Here is a 17,644-nt window from a genome sequence, read left to right as displayed (position 1 = left end):
TGAATATAATTTTAACTGACTTCTCAGAGATGAAAATCAAAGCTTCCTGACTGCCTCCAAACTCACTGCAGAATTGCATTTGAAGTCAGACCTTGCAACTGACATCCTTTCCCTACAAAGCCAGTTCTGTTTGCCACTTGTGATTTACAGGCTGTGTCTGCTACAAGGAGCTGCTGGACACATTAGTACAGGTATACTTATGAAAGGATGCTGCTGTCTGGCATTAAATGACTTTCCAGAGACCCATCTCATTCAGACCTACAGGAACTGCTCTTCCTGAACACAGTCTGTCAGTGCAGAAGCTATTATTCCACCCATTCTGAAGGGAAGAATAAAAAACATTGTCCTGCCCTCTACTTCTACAACTATAATTCTGCCTTTGGGAGTGATGGAAAAAGAATGGAGGTAAACATGCTGGATTTTGTTAGTGTGCCTTCTTGTAAACTGCTTAGCTTCCTATTTGCAATATGCTTATTATTCAGAGATATTACCAGTTGTAGTAGAAGGTGGATTTTTTTTTTTTTTTCTCTTTCAAACACAGATTTTAAGATGTTTACTGAAAGGACTTTCTCTTTCTTCTATAATATTGAATGCCACCAACCCAAATCTATCTTTCCCTCCACATTTTATTGTAAGCTGTAGTTGTATCATGGCTCCATACTATAAAAGATATGATTTAATAAACTTAATAATCTTATGTGTGAATTCAAGTGACCAAAGATGAGACAAAGTGAATAAAATCTTCTGTATAGTTTCGTGTTTGTGAGATTATTAATGTATTGCTCACCAACAAATTCCCTAAAATTTAGACAATATTTTACAGAAAATAGCACTTGTAGAAATTCAACCAAGAGGAATATAAATAGCATAATATTAAATTACATAAATATACACACACCTATATATATATATATACACACACACACTAAATTTCAATAAAAATGTGAAATGGTGCCCACTAGTTTGAAAAGTTGATAAGGTGCATGTCCAGAAATATAAATCATGTAAGAAAGTAAAAAGAAGGTTACAGGTAATTTAACAATGATTACAAACATGTGGACAAATGAATTTGTCCCTTTTCTCCATAAAATGAAATGAGTCAAGTATTTGAATATGAAGGAAACTGCATTCAAAAGACTAAAAGGAAGTCCATTGGTTATTCAAACCACTGACCACCAGTCTCTGAATTCCCTGTCAGAGAAGGTACTTAAGATTGGATTTTGGTTTTATTGTAATGTGTTTATGATCATTCACAGAACTTATAATTAAGAGCTAAACCTCAGGCTTTTAGCTATCGGGTTGTTGTTATTTTTTTAATTTAAGAGTTGTATAAAAGGTTCCCTCTTACTTCCAAATAAATATTCTGCATAAAATGTCCACAACTGTGTTACTATATATATTCAGCAGGGACAGATTTACTTATGTAATCTTTTACATTAGAGAAAAATGTACAATATTTAAAGTGATACAAAGTAGGTAAAGTCACTATTCCTCAACCTTTTCCAAACATACCTCTTGTTCTTTATCTCATTGGATGAACTCAGCCATTTAACCAATAACTGTGAGGTATAATTTACAACACTGAATTCCAAGGGGAAAATTGTCTACACACCAACAATTGTTTGCAGAAATAATTTATTTTTTAAATTGATCCACATTAGGCCAAATTCACAAATGCTTCTGAGTTCAATTCAATATAGCAAGTGTTAGTGGTTTGAAGTATGGCAGGGAACACTCAAATGGGAACTTTGATTATAAAATAGAACAAGAACGTTGGCAAATTTTAGTGAGCTTGCTGTTTCCATGCCAACTTCTGCAGAATCTAGAATGCATTAAAATGATTTTCTCAGAATTTCTTTCCATTGTGTTATATCAATTCCCCTCTCACAGGCACTACACGTGGGACCAAAAGAGGAGCATATTCATTAAGGCTAAAGAGAAAGGCAAGGGTTAAGTAAATAAGAACACCAAATTAATATCCAGTCCTAAAAGTTTTAGCAGAGCCAAAGAATCTGTTTAATCATTCAAGTCAATAAAGGTTAAGATAATAAAATAAACTTCTAAATGCTTTCTTTTTCTAGAACTTAATCTGTCCTGCTGAAGATGTTTTTAAGATGCTATCAGTTTTGTGTGGTCCCAGCTGTTATGAAATTTTACTCGAACACACTATGAGGGGAAAAGAATTTTATGAAAAATAGTTAAGCAGAGCTCCTGGGTGGCTTATTGACACTGTGAAAGCCCAGGACTCATTTAACACCAGCTGTCAGTTGATGATGTTGAGACCAATACCCACCAAATCTCTTATTAGTTATCAGGGCTCTGTGTTACTGGGCAAGGTGATGGCAGCCCACTAAATAAAAGATGGATATGCAGTCAAAAGATAAATCCATGATGTTTGTTCATCTTATTGTCTAAATTTGATTAATAAATTGCCACTATTTCAGGATAAAAAAATATATATATAGTACCTAATTTAAGAATATTATTAAATAAAATAGCTTTATTTTTAAGGCTATGTTTTTAAGTCACTATTATATAGAGAAAAGGAATATGAGCTATCAGTATCAAAGCTCTGGGTACCACTGTGGTTCCCAGAGCTGTGGTTCATGATGAGGGTGGAGGCCCTTATGAACCAGGCACACTAAAAGTCCTCTTTAGAAATGAAGGATGAGAGTGGTGGTGCTCGTGGGTGCAAGTGGCAATGAGAAATGCCTTAAAAGTCTCTAGACATTTGCAGCTGGCACCCAAGTTCTGCTACTGATCAAGAAACGTCATTCAATCTTTTGCAATGACAGACTCAGAATAGAAGTAGAAATAGCAAAATACCTTGTAGAACATGTAAGGACAGTATTATGAACAACAGAAAACAGACTTCATTCATCTGATTATCCTAAAAAAAAAAAAAAAGGAAAGAAAAAAAACGCTAACAGCAGATATACCAGAATCTTGATATTATACTATTTCCACACGGGAGCCATTGAGCTGAGAAGTAAAGCTATAACAAGGTAATGGGGATCTGAGCGATTAACATCATGTCCCTTGGATAGGGGTAAAGATTACCCTGATTCCCTATGCTCCATATAGAGAGGTTCTAGGATATTACTATGTGGCATTCATTAATTTATTCATTTGATTTTGGGGGGGCTGATAATGCATGGGTTGTAAAGACCAAGTCTATCCTGATTGTAAAGAATATAGAGGTGCCTATATGTGGTCCCCAGCTTCTTGAATCTTATTTACAGAGGCATGGAATCTAAAAGTTGAAAACGGGCTGTTACATATTGAATTGTGTCCCCCAGAAAGATGTTGAAATCCTAGCCTGTGGTACTTGCAAAGACAATCTTGTTAACATGAGGTAACCCTGGAATAGGGTGGGCCTAAATATAATCTGGGCAGTGTCCTTATAAAAGAGAAGAGACCCAGAGAGACCGAGGAAAGACAGCCACGTAAAGATGCATCTGCAAGCCAAGGAATGCGGGGGCCTACCAGAGCTGGGAGAGACAAGGAAGAATCTTCCCTAGAGATTTCAGAGAGAGCATGGCCTGCTTGACATGTTGATTTGGACTTCTGGCCTGCAGAACTCTGAGACAATAAATTTCTGTTCTTATAAGCCAACCCATTTGTGGTATTTTGTGATGGCAGCCCTAGGAAACTAATACAGGAGCCTGTTAGCCATGTGGGAGACCATGGGTGGCACAAGCAGTTAAGCGCTTGATTACTGACCAAAAGGATGGCGGTTCCAACCCATCCAGAGGCACCTTGGAAGAAGGGACTGCCAATCTACTTCCAAAAGATCACAACTTTGACAACTCTGTGGAGTGTAGTTCTACTCTGCACAAATGGGGTTTCCAGAAGTCAGAATTGATTTGACAGCAACAAGTTATTAGTCGTTAAATTAGTTATTAGCACCCTCTAGTTCTGGTCTCAGGTTAGAAGAGGCTGTGGTTCATGTGGACTATTAGTCCCATGGACTAGTTTCTTTTTGAGCCTTTGTTTTTCTTCATTCTCTTTTTCCCCATACGAGCAGAGACCAATAGCTGTATTTTAAATAGCTGCTCACAAGCTTTTATGATCCCATATGTTATTCACCAAATTAGGATGTAGAACATTATCTTTGTGAATTATCTTACACTAAGTTGTCCCCCAGACTATGGTCCCGAGACTTTTAACCCAGTTAATCAATCTCATGAGTTGTTTGGATATGTCTAGGAAGCCTCTGTTAACTGTGCCCCCATGCGGTTTGTTACATGTGTGGATATATATGGAGCACACACAAACCTATATATACATACACCTACAGATACACCTATACACGTACATGCATTTACTCACATATGCCTTCCTATACACACACACATATCTATATCTACCTACATAACCACACACTTAATTTTTGGTTGTTGTTACTATTGTTGCAAAATTGTATATAACATTTACTGAAATTGTCCCTTTTTCTAATACACTTGTTGTTGTTAGGTGCCGTCCAGTAAGTGCCAACTCATAGCGACCCTATATACCACAAAACGGAACACTGCCTGGCTCAGTGCCATGCTCACAATCGTTCTGCTTGAGCCCACTGTTGCAGTCACTGTGTCGATCCATCTCATTGAGGGTCTTCTTCTTTTACACTGACCCTGTACTTTACCAAGCATGATGTCCTTCTCCAGGGACTGATCCCTCCTGACAACATGTCCAAAGTATGTAAGATATGGTCTTACCAACCCTGCTTCTAGGGAGCATTGTGGTTGTACTTCTTCAAGACAGATTTGTTCCTTCTTTTGGCAGTCCATGGTATAGTCAGTATTTGTCACCAACACCATATTTGAAAGGCATTAATTCTTCTTAGGTCTTCCTTATTCATCGTCCAGCTTTTGCATGCATATGATGCAATTGAAAGTACCATGGCTTGGGTCAGGTGCACCTTAGTCTTCAAGGTGACATCTTTTCTTTTCAACCCAACAAATGAAATCCTTAACAACTTCAAATCTTTTCTCCATTTATCATGATGTTGCTTATTAGTCCAGTTGTGAGGGTTTTGGTTTTCTTTATGTTGAGGTGCAATCCATACTGAAGGCTATGGTCTTTGATCTTCATCAGTAAGTGCTTCAAGGCCTCTTCACTTTCAGCAAGGAAGGTTGTGTCGTCTGCATAACACAGGCTGTAAATGAATCTTCCTCTAATCCTGATGCCCCATTCTTCATACAGCCCAGCTTCCTGGATTATTTGCCGAGCAAACAAATTAAATAGGTATGGTGAAAGGATATAACCCTTACACACCTTTCCTGACTTTAAACCAATCAGTATCCCCTTGTTCTGTCTGAACAACTGCCTCTTCATCTGTGTACAGGTTCCTCATGGACACAATTAAGTGTTCTGCAATTCCCGTTCTCCACAATGTCATCCATAATTTGTGATGATCCACACAGTTGAATGCCTTTGCATAGTTAATGAAACACAGGTAAACATCTTTCTGGTATTTTCTGCTTTCAGCCAGTATCCATCTGACATCAGCAATGATATTCCTGGTTCCACATCTTCTTCTGAATCCAGCCTGAATTTCTGGCAGTTCCCTGTTGATATACTGCTGCTGCTGATTTTGAATGGTCTTCAGAAAAATATTGCCTGTGCGTGATATTAATGCTATTGTTCAATAATTTCTGCATTCGGTTGGATCGCCTTTCTTGGGAATAGGCATAAATATGGATCTCTTCCAGTCAGCTGGCCATGTATCTATCTGTCTTCCAAATTTCTTGGCATAGACGAGTAAGCACCTCCAGCGCTGCATCTGTTTGTTGAAACATCTCAGTTGATATTCCATCAATTCCTGGAGTCTTGTTTTTCGCAATGCCTTCAGTGCAGCTTGGACTTCTTCCTCCAGTACCATCGGTTCCTGATCATATGCTACCTCATGTACTTCTTAGTGTCTTTATTTACCTTGGTCAAGTTGTGCTGACTTGGAATTGCCTTTACCATCACCAAAAGTAACAAGTGTCTACTATCTAGAAAGTGATTCCCCCTTCTTCTACCTCCCATCCCAGGTAACCATCAAAGAACTTGCTTTCTGTGTGTATATCTATTCTTGATTTTTTTATAATAGTGGGACCATACAATATTCATCTTTTTGTGATTGACTTATTTTACTCAGTATAACGTCCTCCGGATTCACCCATGTTATGTTTCGTGGACTCCTCCTTATTCTTTATAGTTGCATGGTTTTCCATTGTATGTATGTACCATAATTTGCTTATCAATTCATCTGTTGATGGAGACTTATGTTTTTTCCATCTTTTTGCTATTGTGAATAACGATGCAATAAACATATGTCTATTCGTGTCACTGCTCTTACATCTCTAGCATATATACCTAGGAGTGGGATTGCTGGATCATAAGGTATTTCTATTTCTAGTTTTTGGAGGAAGCGTCACACTGTTTTCCATAGTGGTCGTACTTTGAGTTCTTACATGGGTGATTCTTATAATAACCACAGAATCATATAGTGGTAGAGATAGAATTTGATCCCCGTTCAGACTGACTCCAGTCCATGTGGACAATCATTTCACTCTATTATATCCTTTTTTCTTACTTTTCCTCCCTGATAAGCTATTTTGCTGAAGTAGTGAGGTTTAGAGATGATGTGTGCTGCTTACTTAGAAAAGTGTTCAGCAAGTTGTAAGACTCTAAACAATTAGTAATTATTATGTGGTCAGAGAAAACAAAGGAAATCTTCAATTAGATGGTTTGGCATGATAGCCACAACTATGGACTAAAACATACCAACGATAATGAAGATGATATAGGATTGGACAATGTTCTTTATACATAAGGTCACCATGAGTTGGAGCTGACTCGACAGCAACTAACAACAACCTTATTATTACGTGAGGTGTTATGTCCTAACCCAAGTTTCATTCAGTCTAGGAATCACCCTACAACAGGTTATCCAATCTCTGCTTGAATACATGGTAAAGTTATAGCCTCAAAACTTTGTAAAACAAAGCTTATTGCTGTTGTTGCTGGGTGTAGTCAAGTTGATTTCGACTCATACTGACCCTATGTGACAGAGTAGAACTGTCCATGGGGTTTTCTAGGCTGTAATCTTTACAGGAGCAGATTGCCAGGTCCTTCACCCATGGAGCCTCTGGGTGGGTTCCAACTGACAGCCTTTTGGTTAGCAGCCAAACCATTGTGCCACCAGGGCTCCAATAAATACAAAACTACAAGATGAAATGGAGAAATCAAACACTGGCATGCTTACTGACAGCAGAGGTATAAAGCACAATCCTGATCATACAGACCAGAGGCCTAACTGCTATAGTGTAATGGTTGACTGCAAAAAAGAATTGAAGATTAATGCCAAATTTGTAATGACATCTTCTTGAGAATCAAGGAAGGAAATCAAATTCTAATGTCAGGACATATTCATCTGTGGAAATCTAAAACTCAATGCCTCCTAGAATAAAATCAAATGATATTTATGGATGTTGTATTATGCCTAAAACTATGGGCTCAGAAGTGGCTCAATGTATACTGACAGAAGGTGAATGCCAAAACAGCCCACTTTCTTCTGCATTAAATCATATGCCATCAACAGTATTCAAAGATAGTCAACTTCCCTACCATTTACTCTTTAACCTCTTGCACTCTAACTTCTGCTCCAACTACTTTAACAAAATCCACTCTTAATATCCCATGACTGCCAAACACCCGATCTAAAAGCTTTTTATAGACCTCATCCCTGTGCTTTCTTTTTAGTAAAAACATTCTGTTGGCTACCTTCAATCATTTTAAGGTGGCTCCTCTTTTGGCTTTCAAACATTTTAGTGTCCTGGTTCTACCTTTACATGCTTTCTTTCTCACCTATTTCCCTAAAGGTGGATATTTCTAAAGGATCTATCCTAGGCTGGGTCTCTCCTTACTCTTACCACCATCATCTTATCTTCTCCTGTAGCTTCAGCTCTTACTTTGTGACAGTTCAGCTATGCAAGGGTTACCTCCAGTTTTGACACTGCCTCAGGATTCTAGTCACGTGATTCTGTTTTCTAAACTATTACAATGCAATGTGTCTCACCAAGATCATAAATTCAACATAACTAAAATTAAACTTATCGTTTATCCTCCCGACTTTCCTCTGACCAATTTTTATAAAGCACCAAGCCAGAAACTTCAGCCCAGTCTTTATCTTCCTTCTCAACTTCAGCCCCTACATCCAATTAGCTCCAAGTACTGTTGAATTTTCACTTCAGTGTCTTTCCATTTTATTCCCTGACAGCATTTTTTTTTTTTAACTTAACCTGGCTGTTTTGGCTGAGTTCTCTTGAGAAGCAAAACCAGTAAAGTATATAGATACATAGACAGAGATTGATTATCAAGACAATGGCTCACACGGTTGTAGAGGCTGGAACACTCCAAGTCCTTGGGTCAGGCTGGAGGCTTCTCCTGATTCACAGTAGCCACAGGGGCTGGTGAAACCAAAATTAGCAGGTCAGACAGCATGGCTCTTGTTCACAGGCTTCAAAGACCAATCAATCCCAAGATTGGCAGGCAAAACTGCAGGTAAGCTGCTAGCTTAAGTCCCAAGAACTGGAGGTCAGATGAATAGGAGCCAGCTGCAGGATCCAGAGTGAGCAAACACTCGATAACCTTGCCAGAAAGTCCATCTACATTGGATGCAGGCCACACCCCCAAGGAAACTCCCTTTCAACTGATTGGTTACTCACAGCAGATCTCATCACGGAGGTGATTACATCATCATACGACAGCCAAACTACATCATAACTGCCAAACCACTGAGAATCCTGGCCCAGCCAAGTTGACAGACAACTTTAAAGATCACACTAGTCATAACTCCATCTATAGGTATGGGGTCTAGATGTAAATACAATATAGATCAAATCCATCTCCCACTCTCTGCTTCAAGACTTCTCTATCTCAATCTCTTTCTGACTAGTGTCATCCCTGCTTTTCCCTCTTTGTCTGCCCAGGTTTTTGTTTGGCGCTTGTGGCAAATTCTTTTGATGAGTTAACCTAACACTCCTTCGTAATGCCATTCTCCTTGGTTCCCTTCTAGCTTTGGGATGTCTATGTGACATAGTCTGGCCAACAAGAAGTGAGCAGAAGTCTGCTGTGATTTCCTGGGCAAGACTTTGTTCTCTTGATGCAGATTCTTCTCCCTTTATCCTTCCTGCTGATACAGATATAATGGCTGGACTTGCATCAGCCTTTTTGCAGTCATGGAGGTAGAGATTTGCAGAGACTTACAAGCTAATATAATCAAATTATGTCATCAATACCAGCAACTCCTTTCTCCAAACTTCTCCTCATGTGAGAAAAATAAACTCATGCCCTAGTCCCCATAGGAAAGGTAGAGAATCCTTCAATATTTTAATGACCCCTTTGAAATCTCTTCTTTGGCTCACTTACTTTAGTCCCACTCCATTGCTGAACTTCTCAGTCTAACACCCAGCTTTCTGCTCAGAGTGTCCCTGATGTTCCAGGCTGAGTCAGCTCACCTACTCTGCTGACCTCTCCACTGAGGAATGGACATTATCCTTAGAGTGCAGAACTTTATGCCCTTTTCCTGGATGACTGACATAGTTTCTAAGTGGACTTGAACTCCCTGCTTTTAGTGTCTCACAATTACAATCCATAATAAACACTACCACCAAGTAGATGTTCACAAAGATCATTTTGTAGTGATACCAACCAGTCAGGTGGTAGTATATGTCAAATGACGTACTCAAAAATATCTAATGGTTCCCTATTGGTTACCACACTAGACATTCAAATGTTCCATCATATAACTTCAATTAAAAATTTTCAGCACCATTTGAAACAATTTTTCTATATTTAACCTATTTTTGTGGCAAATGGAATATTATGGTTCCTAAAATGAATTCTGCCATTTCCTATGTGTATCATCTCAGGTTATTTCCTCTTCTTGAAATGTCTCCCTCTTCACCTTATCTACCAAAGTTTACCCATTTATCAAGTCCTAGTTCAAGCATCTCCTCTTCTGCAAAAATTCTATAAAACGAAAGAACATTTGCTTTTCTAACATCTCTTGATATAGCTTTTTAGGAAATACATAACCACATATTGTTCTTATTCATGCACCCATAAAATTATCAGCTCCTTGAGAGCAATAAGGAGCCCTGGTGGCACAGTGGCTAAGCACTCAGCTGCTAACCCAAAGGTCAGTGGTTTGAACCCACCAGCCACTCTGTGGTAGAAAGATGTGACAGTTTGCTCCGTAAATATTACAGCCTCTGTCCTATAGGGTCACTATGAGTCAGAATCGACTCAACAGCAGTGGGCTTGGTTTGTTTGTCTGTCTGTCTGTCTGTCTGTTTGTTTGTTTTGAGACCAGTAATAATGTAATAATACTTTATTCATACATTCAACAAATATTTATTGAGTCCTTAGTGTTCAAGATGATGGTGGTGTGAACAAGACAGACAGGTCCTTGTTTTCATAGAGCATATGTTCTAAGAGGGGAATGTTTTACCAATAATAAGCAAGTAAATATACAACAAAGGAGGATAATTTCAGATGTAGATTGGATGGTAAGGGAAGTACTCCCCAAGTAGGTGACATTTGAGAAGGAATCTCAGTAACAAGAATCTAATCACAAGAAGACCAGAAGAGGGCAAATGAAAAGTAAGTCCTGAGGTGAGAATAAGCACAGTGTTTTTGATGAATACATGGAGGCCAGTATGGCCAGGGTATAATGGGTGGAGGGGAAGACCAGTGGGAGTGGAGGTTATAGAGGTGGGCAAGGGCCAGAGCAGGAGGGTTCATGCAGGCCAAGGAAAGTGGTTTGGATTTCATTCTAAGGTTTTAAATAGGAGAGTAACATGATCTAATTTACAATGTAAAATGATCTCTCTGGCCATGGTATAGAGAATGGATTATCCAGGGTCAAGAGTGGAAGCAGAAAGATTGATTGGAACACTATTGCAGAAATCAAGAACATGAAATGATCGTAGCTTGAATTCAGGGGAAGGAGAAGGGACAGAGAAAAGTGGTTAGATGTGTAATCACTATGGTATTAAGCACAATATCTTGCACATGGTAGATACTCAATATATACTGTTAAAATTTCACATTCTTAATTCCTACATTATCTTCAAGTTTTTCCTACTTTATATATTATGGCTTAACATAGTCCTGTTTGACACTTGAGGAGCCAAAGAGAAGAAAGAAGGATAAATTCAAGCAAACAGCAGAGGTCCCATAAAGGAAAGTCATCTAACAAAGAACCCAGGTGATAAAGTTTTAAGGGTCATAGTGTTAAGTTAATTAAGGGAGGAAGCAAATAACTAGAAACAAATGGTAAAACACGCAATTCAAAATCAGTGATGACAGGATGGAAATGGAAAGAATATTCAAATACAAACACCTATCTACATTTTAAAGTATAGAATCTCCAGTCAGCATCAGCTGGAATGGTGTGCCTGAACAGAGGATATGGATAAAATTGATTTTCATTAAATTGAAGACTTTTCCAGTTCTAGGATACTTTCTGGAAATATAAAACCTTCACTATTACCCTTACTATTACAAAAATCTTACTATCTTGAGATGATAAATTTTCTAATGAGTGCCTAATACTATCTTACTTTAAAGCATGTTTATAAAATTCTAAGAGTACTGAATGTGACCTGCTTTGTTTCTGAATTAGGAACCCTAGAAAAGACAGCCAATTCAGTGGGATCTCATCCTCTTTCATAAATATTTCCCGGGACACTTAGATTCTTACCCAAGAAGATTCATCCTGCATTATGACTTCAATCCAAATTCCTTCAACACAAAGCCAGATCCAGGAGAAAATGAGATCAATTTTTGCCACTTTCCACCTGAAATGCTACGTGGCCCCTGGATCGTGTGAAACTTGGCCTCAGTCGGTGTGAAAACTGGCTGAAATCTGTATGAAAGGCAGTCTGGGTTTGTCAAAGTAGTTGATGAACCTTGGCCAAACTTTTAAGGAACCTGGTCCAAGTCTTAGTCTGTAATGCAACATGAAACCAGGTGAATTTCACATGGTTTCATGTTTCACCCTGAAAAAATTGGCCTAGCTCTATAATCAATCATCACTCTTTGGAATGATGAAAGCCAACACACCTTTTTGAAAATGAAGACTACATGCGTACTGATGACAGCTAAGCTGTGAACCACCCCTTAGCTTCCTTTGCCAAGAGAAGATTTCTCAGAATGGAAACTGTTTCCCTCTTACCTGGAAAGGACAAGTTGAGTGATTTGGATATTTTGTGTAGAAGGAAACGATACTCAATACATGGAGACATGCCATGTGAAATAAACACCACATACACAGCAAGTGGCTATATTCTAATCATTGAAAGTTCTGAGAGTTTCATTCCATTCACACCCATGACAGGAGATTTCACGTTTAATCCCTTTGGCCGTTAAGATGAGCTCTTAGCTAGAAGCTAGTCACCAGCTAGAATAACTGCCGTGCGAAATGAAATGCTCTGAGGCATAATCATTATTTCTATGTTAAAAAATAGCTGAAGAACCGAAGGGCAAGCAAATGGCAGCGTAAGTTGTATCAAGTTTAGGAAACACGAAGAGGTAATAGGACTACATAACTTTCAGGTTTGCATCAGTTGCATCCTTTGCAATAAAATCTCTACTGCAGTATAAATGAACTCAATAATTAACTATACACAGTGCATTTTACAAAAGATCTACATAATTTCTGTTTTCAACCCCAAAGTTTTAAATGTGCTTTTCCACTGTAAAAAAAAAAAAAAGGTTCTCTTCAACCAAATGCTTGCTTTTGTGCACAGTGACATGAGAAAATTGAGAGGTATGTCTGAACCGAGCCACTACATCATTGGAACAGTATGTCTGAACATTTGGGTAATAAGGCACAGATGTGAAACAGAGGACTTGGCACTACCAAGGTAACAACAAAGCTTTCACCATTGTGTTATAATGGTTAAAAGGGCCACATTTGAGAAGAATAAAAGAACACACCTCCTCCCTGGAAAGCTAAAGTGTATTATACCTTTTATCTGCTAAAGATCTACAAAAAATAAGAAATTCAGGTAAGTATTATTCAAACTTACGATGAAGAAATGTAAAATACATGAATAATTTCATCATCTATAATAAAACATTTATGCAATAGCACATGAAGTTTAACTGCAGAATAAGATCAAATTCCATAGAAATCCACGTAGCCTCCATATTGCAAAACAATGCATACATCTCTGAAGGACCCAACAGCCATTGGAAAGGTGGCTGTTGTTGACTTTTAGAAGTGATTCTGGCTCTGACTCCTTAATCAATACGGCTAATTATTGTAGTATGTTCCATTTATAGGCATCAAGATAAGTAATGCAACAGGATATACACATTTTGTACTTACAAGTGGTGTGGTATTTTTGCCAGCTACTACTAAACCATGCAACACAAAGGCAGTTATGAAGCTGGGTACCTTCAATCAATGAGTTTGGAGCTGGAAACAATTTTCTACCCAGGCTAGGAAGAATACAACTTACCCGAGGTCCCTGGTCGCCTTGTTCTCCCTGTAGAGTAGGAAGATGAGATGACAGCTTTAGCACAAAGTTTATAAGTAATGCTCATTTTTAAAAGATCACATTATAATATGGTGTAGGTCATGTCAATATGAATTTCCACTAATGCAATTTGTTTCTGTCATAATTCTTACCTTATCGCCTTTTGGACCAGGAGGGCCCTAAAAAAAGAAACAGAAAGATGAAAAAAAAAAGTTTTTAATTAAGAATTACTGTACTTTGAATAGATCACCTAGTATCACAAGATATATGTAAACAGCACAGCGATAGCTCTGTCAATGACATTTCTCAAAAAATTTGAGGTTCTAAACTGTAGTTGTAAATATGGTGTATTTATGGCAATGGTAATTATGGTAAATAAGTATATATATATTTGTTGTTATTGTTGTTAAGGTTCCATCGAGTATGTTCTGACTCATAGCGACCCTATAGGACAGACCAGAACTGTCCCATAGAGTTTCCAAGCAGTGGCTGGTGGATTTGAGCTCCGACCTTTGGTTAGCACCTAATTCTTAACCACTATGCCACCAGGGGAAACCCTGGTGGCGTACTGGTTATGTGCTACAGCTGCGAACCAAAGGGTTGGCAGTTCAAATCCGCCAGGCGCTCCTTGGACACTCTATGGGGCAGTTCTACTCTGTCCTATGGGGTTGCTATGAGTCGGAATTGACTCGATGGAACTGGGTTTTTTTTTTGTTTATGCCACCAGGGCTCCTAAATATATATATATAAATAAAACATACACACATACATATATACACACACATATAGGGAGAGAAGTACATGTTACAAGTATATAATATGCTAAATAAATTTTCACAAACTGAACACATCTATTCAAGTAGCACTCAGCTAAAGAAACAACAGTGCCAGCAACCCAGAAGCCCCTGTTTTACCATTTTGTTACCACCCATAACCCTGATCCTGACCTTTGACAGCACAGGTTTGCCTGTTTTTGCATTTTATAAATGTAAGCATACAGTATATGCCTGGCTTATTTTGCTCAAAATGTGTAAGTTTTACCCATAATTTTGTGTGTGGTTGTAGACTCTTCATTCTCACTGCATTATAATATTTCATTGTGTAAATATACCATAGTTTATTTGTTCATCCTACTGTTAGGAGCCATTTGTTTCCAGAGTTTCTAGGTTTTAGCTATTACAAATATTGCTACTATGAACATTCTAGTACATCTCATTTGGTTAAAAAAAAAAGTGTATGCATTTCTGTTGGGTATATCCCTAGGAGTGGAATTGTTAGGTTACAGAGTAAGATACATATTTAGTTTTAGTTGTTGGTAGGTGCCATTGATTAGGTTCTGACTCATAGCAACCCCAAGCACAGCAGAACAAAACACGGCCTGGTCTTGCACCATCCTTATAATCGTTGCTATGTTCGAGCCCATTGTTGCAGCCACTGTGTGTCAATTCATCTTGTTGAGGGTCTGCCTCTCTTCCACTGACTCTCTACTTTACCAAGCATGATGTCCTTCTCCAGGGACTGATCTTTCCTCATAACATGCCCAAAGTTAGTTTTGATACTGCCAATTAGTTTTCCAACACGGTTCTAACAATTTACACTCCCATCTGTAGTATATGGGAATCTCAGTTCTCCCATATCATTACCAACTTTTGGTTTTTCATCTTAGACATTCAGGGGGTGTCCAGCAGTTTCACATTATAGTTTTAAACTGTATTTTCCTGGTGATTAATTAAGTTGAACAGTTTTAAAAACATTTACTAGTCATTTTGATAATCTTTTTCATGAAGTGTCCATTGACATCTTTTGCCCTTTTTCTATGAGTTCTTTATATATTTTATGTTATGTATTATACATACACATATAAATTTTCACACACACATATGCATGTACATTGAGAAAGAGAGAGAGAGATTGGCTAACTGATATTCTTTATATGTTCTGGATATAAGTCTTATATATAATTATTATAAATATTTTCTCCCACTCTGTGGATTGTCTTTTTATGCTCTTAATGGTGTTTTTGAGGAACAGAAGTTCTTAATGTTAATATAACTCGATTTATTGTTTTTTCTCCTTAGAGTTACAACTTTTTTACATTCTGCTTAAAAAATCTATGCCTAATCCAAGGTCATGAAGAGGTTGTTTTATGTTTATTCCAAAAGCAATAGGCTGTTTGTTGTTTTTTTTTATGATTTTTAAAAAATTCTATTTATTTTGTTGTTAAGAATATACACAGCAAAACATACACCAATTCAACAGTTCCTACAGGTACTACGTAGTGACACTGCTTACATTCTTCAAGTTGTCCAACCATTCTCACTCTCTTTTTCTGAGTTGTTCCTTCCCCATTAACATAAATTCACTGCCCCCTAAGGTTCCTATCTAATTTTTTGAGTTGCTATTGTCAATTTGATCCCATATAGATAGTTCTTAAGAGAGCATAGTACTCAAGGCAGACATTTTTTTTAAGGCTTTATTGTATTATCTTTCATATTATATCTGAATTCATCTAGAATTGATTGTATATATGTTATGAGGTCAAAGTCAAGATACCTCTTCTCCCATATGAATATCAAATTAGTTCAACACCATTTATTGAAAGCACATTTTTTCTCCACTGTAGTACAGTGGTAACTTTGTCACCCATCAGGTAACCATACACATTCGTGGGTCTTTCAGAAATCTCTATTTGGTTCCACTGGGCAGTTGGTCTATCCTTGAGCCACACTGCAAGTTTTTTTTTTTTTTTTTTTTTTTTTGATCTGTGAACAAAAGTGTTAGTGTGAAAAGCTAACTCTAGAGGCATCAAAAATGTTGTCTTTTCTAGCTCTTAAAAATGAAGTATGTTTCTTTCGGTGGTCAGCCCGCTTGAGGAATTGGGGCATTTCATCAATCTCTTGCCTCCATCCTTAGCAGGGTGGGGAGACAGGAAGAAGTCTAGACAGGAAGTAATACTAGGGCTCTACTAAAGTACCCTCTTTTTAGGTCACTGAAGGTGGGAACGGAGGAAAGCTCTGCCTACCAAAATATCTCCCTCAGCTAAGTATCATCCACAGAGGAACAGTACCAGATTCTTTCTCTCAGTTGTGGCACTTCTGGTAACAGCTGTGAGGTTATCATAAAATTAATAATAACAAACACATATCTCATATTTTGTATATTTTACCTTCAGCAAAGAACTCTTACCTGTTATTGCAGTTAATCTGCTCCACAACCCAGTTAGGAATGTATTATGATTTCCCTTTTATATTGTTGTTGTTAGCTGCTGTCAAGTCAGCCTCCAACTCATGGAACCCCAAGCACAGCAGAACAAAATGCTACCTGGTCCTGCATCATCTCCATGAACAGTTGTGAATTGGACTGTTGTGATCTATAAGGTTTTCACTGGCTGATTTGGAGAAGTACAACACCAGGTCTTTCTTCCTAGTCTCTCTCAGTCTGGAACCCTGGCTGCAATCTGTTCAGCATCACAGCAACACTCAAGCCTCTGCTTACAGATGGGTAGTGGCTGTGTGTGAGGTGCGCTTGCCAGAATCGAAACTGAGTCTCCCGCATAAGGTGAGAATTCTACCACTGAACCACCAAAAGGTCCCTCTCCCTTCTACAGATGCCAAACAAACAAACAAACTCAAGGGTAGGCTTCTTGTAAGTGACTGAGCCAGAACACCAACTGAGTTCACATGTCTTTAAATGCAGTGGTTCGGGACACGAAGTATTGTATGTAGGTCGAGAACTAGATAGTCAGAAAAAATGATGCCCATATATCCAGTGCCTGCCTTCAATAGATGCCTCCCAAATGCATTTCCCACAGTGTCATGGAAACCGGCCCCAATATCTCAAGTTCCAAATGAAACGAAGGGGAATTGAAAGGTACAGGGAGAGGCCTAAAGGCCTGAGGTAATGGAATCAACTTGACAAAACCCTTTTCTTTCTTACTCAAAAAATTCTTTTCAATATTTTTTAAATAAAAAGGAAGCTAAGAAAATGATTTTTCTTAATGTTTTCATTAAAATTTTTCTTCACGTTTTTATTAATGTTTTCAGTAAATCAAGCAGTGTGTAAGGAGTATAGTGTGTGATTATTTCTGTAAAATTAGGTGTAAG

General features: G+C 38.0%; 1 protein-coding gene across 1 annotated transcript in view; it reads right to left on the bottom strand.

Moving 5' to 3' along the window:
- Positions 1-17,644, bottom strand: part of COL25A1 (collagen type XXV alpha 1 chain) — a 523,263-nt gene that overhangs the window by 151,535 nt on the left and 354,084 nt on the right. The window contains exons 6-7 of the mRNA XM_010590501.3: positions 13,694-13,720; positions 13,524-13,550 (exon numbers count right to left, since the gene is read on the bottom strand). Coding sequence (XP_010588803.1) covers positions 13,524-13,550; positions 13,694-13,720 — 54 coding nt within the window. The remainder of the gene's footprint in view (positions 1-13,523; positions 13,551-13,693; positions 13,721-17,644) is intronic.

This window comes from Loxodonta africana, chromosome 5 (assembly GCF_030014295.1).
Source record: "Loxodonta africana isolate mLoxAfr1 chromosome 5, mLoxAfr1.hap2, whole genome shotgun sequence".
Taxonomy (NCBI): Eukaryota; Metazoa; Chordata; class Mammalia; order Proboscidea; family Elephantidae; genus Loxodonta; species Loxodonta africana.
This window is presented reverse-complemented; position numbering and strand designations above follow the sequence as displayed.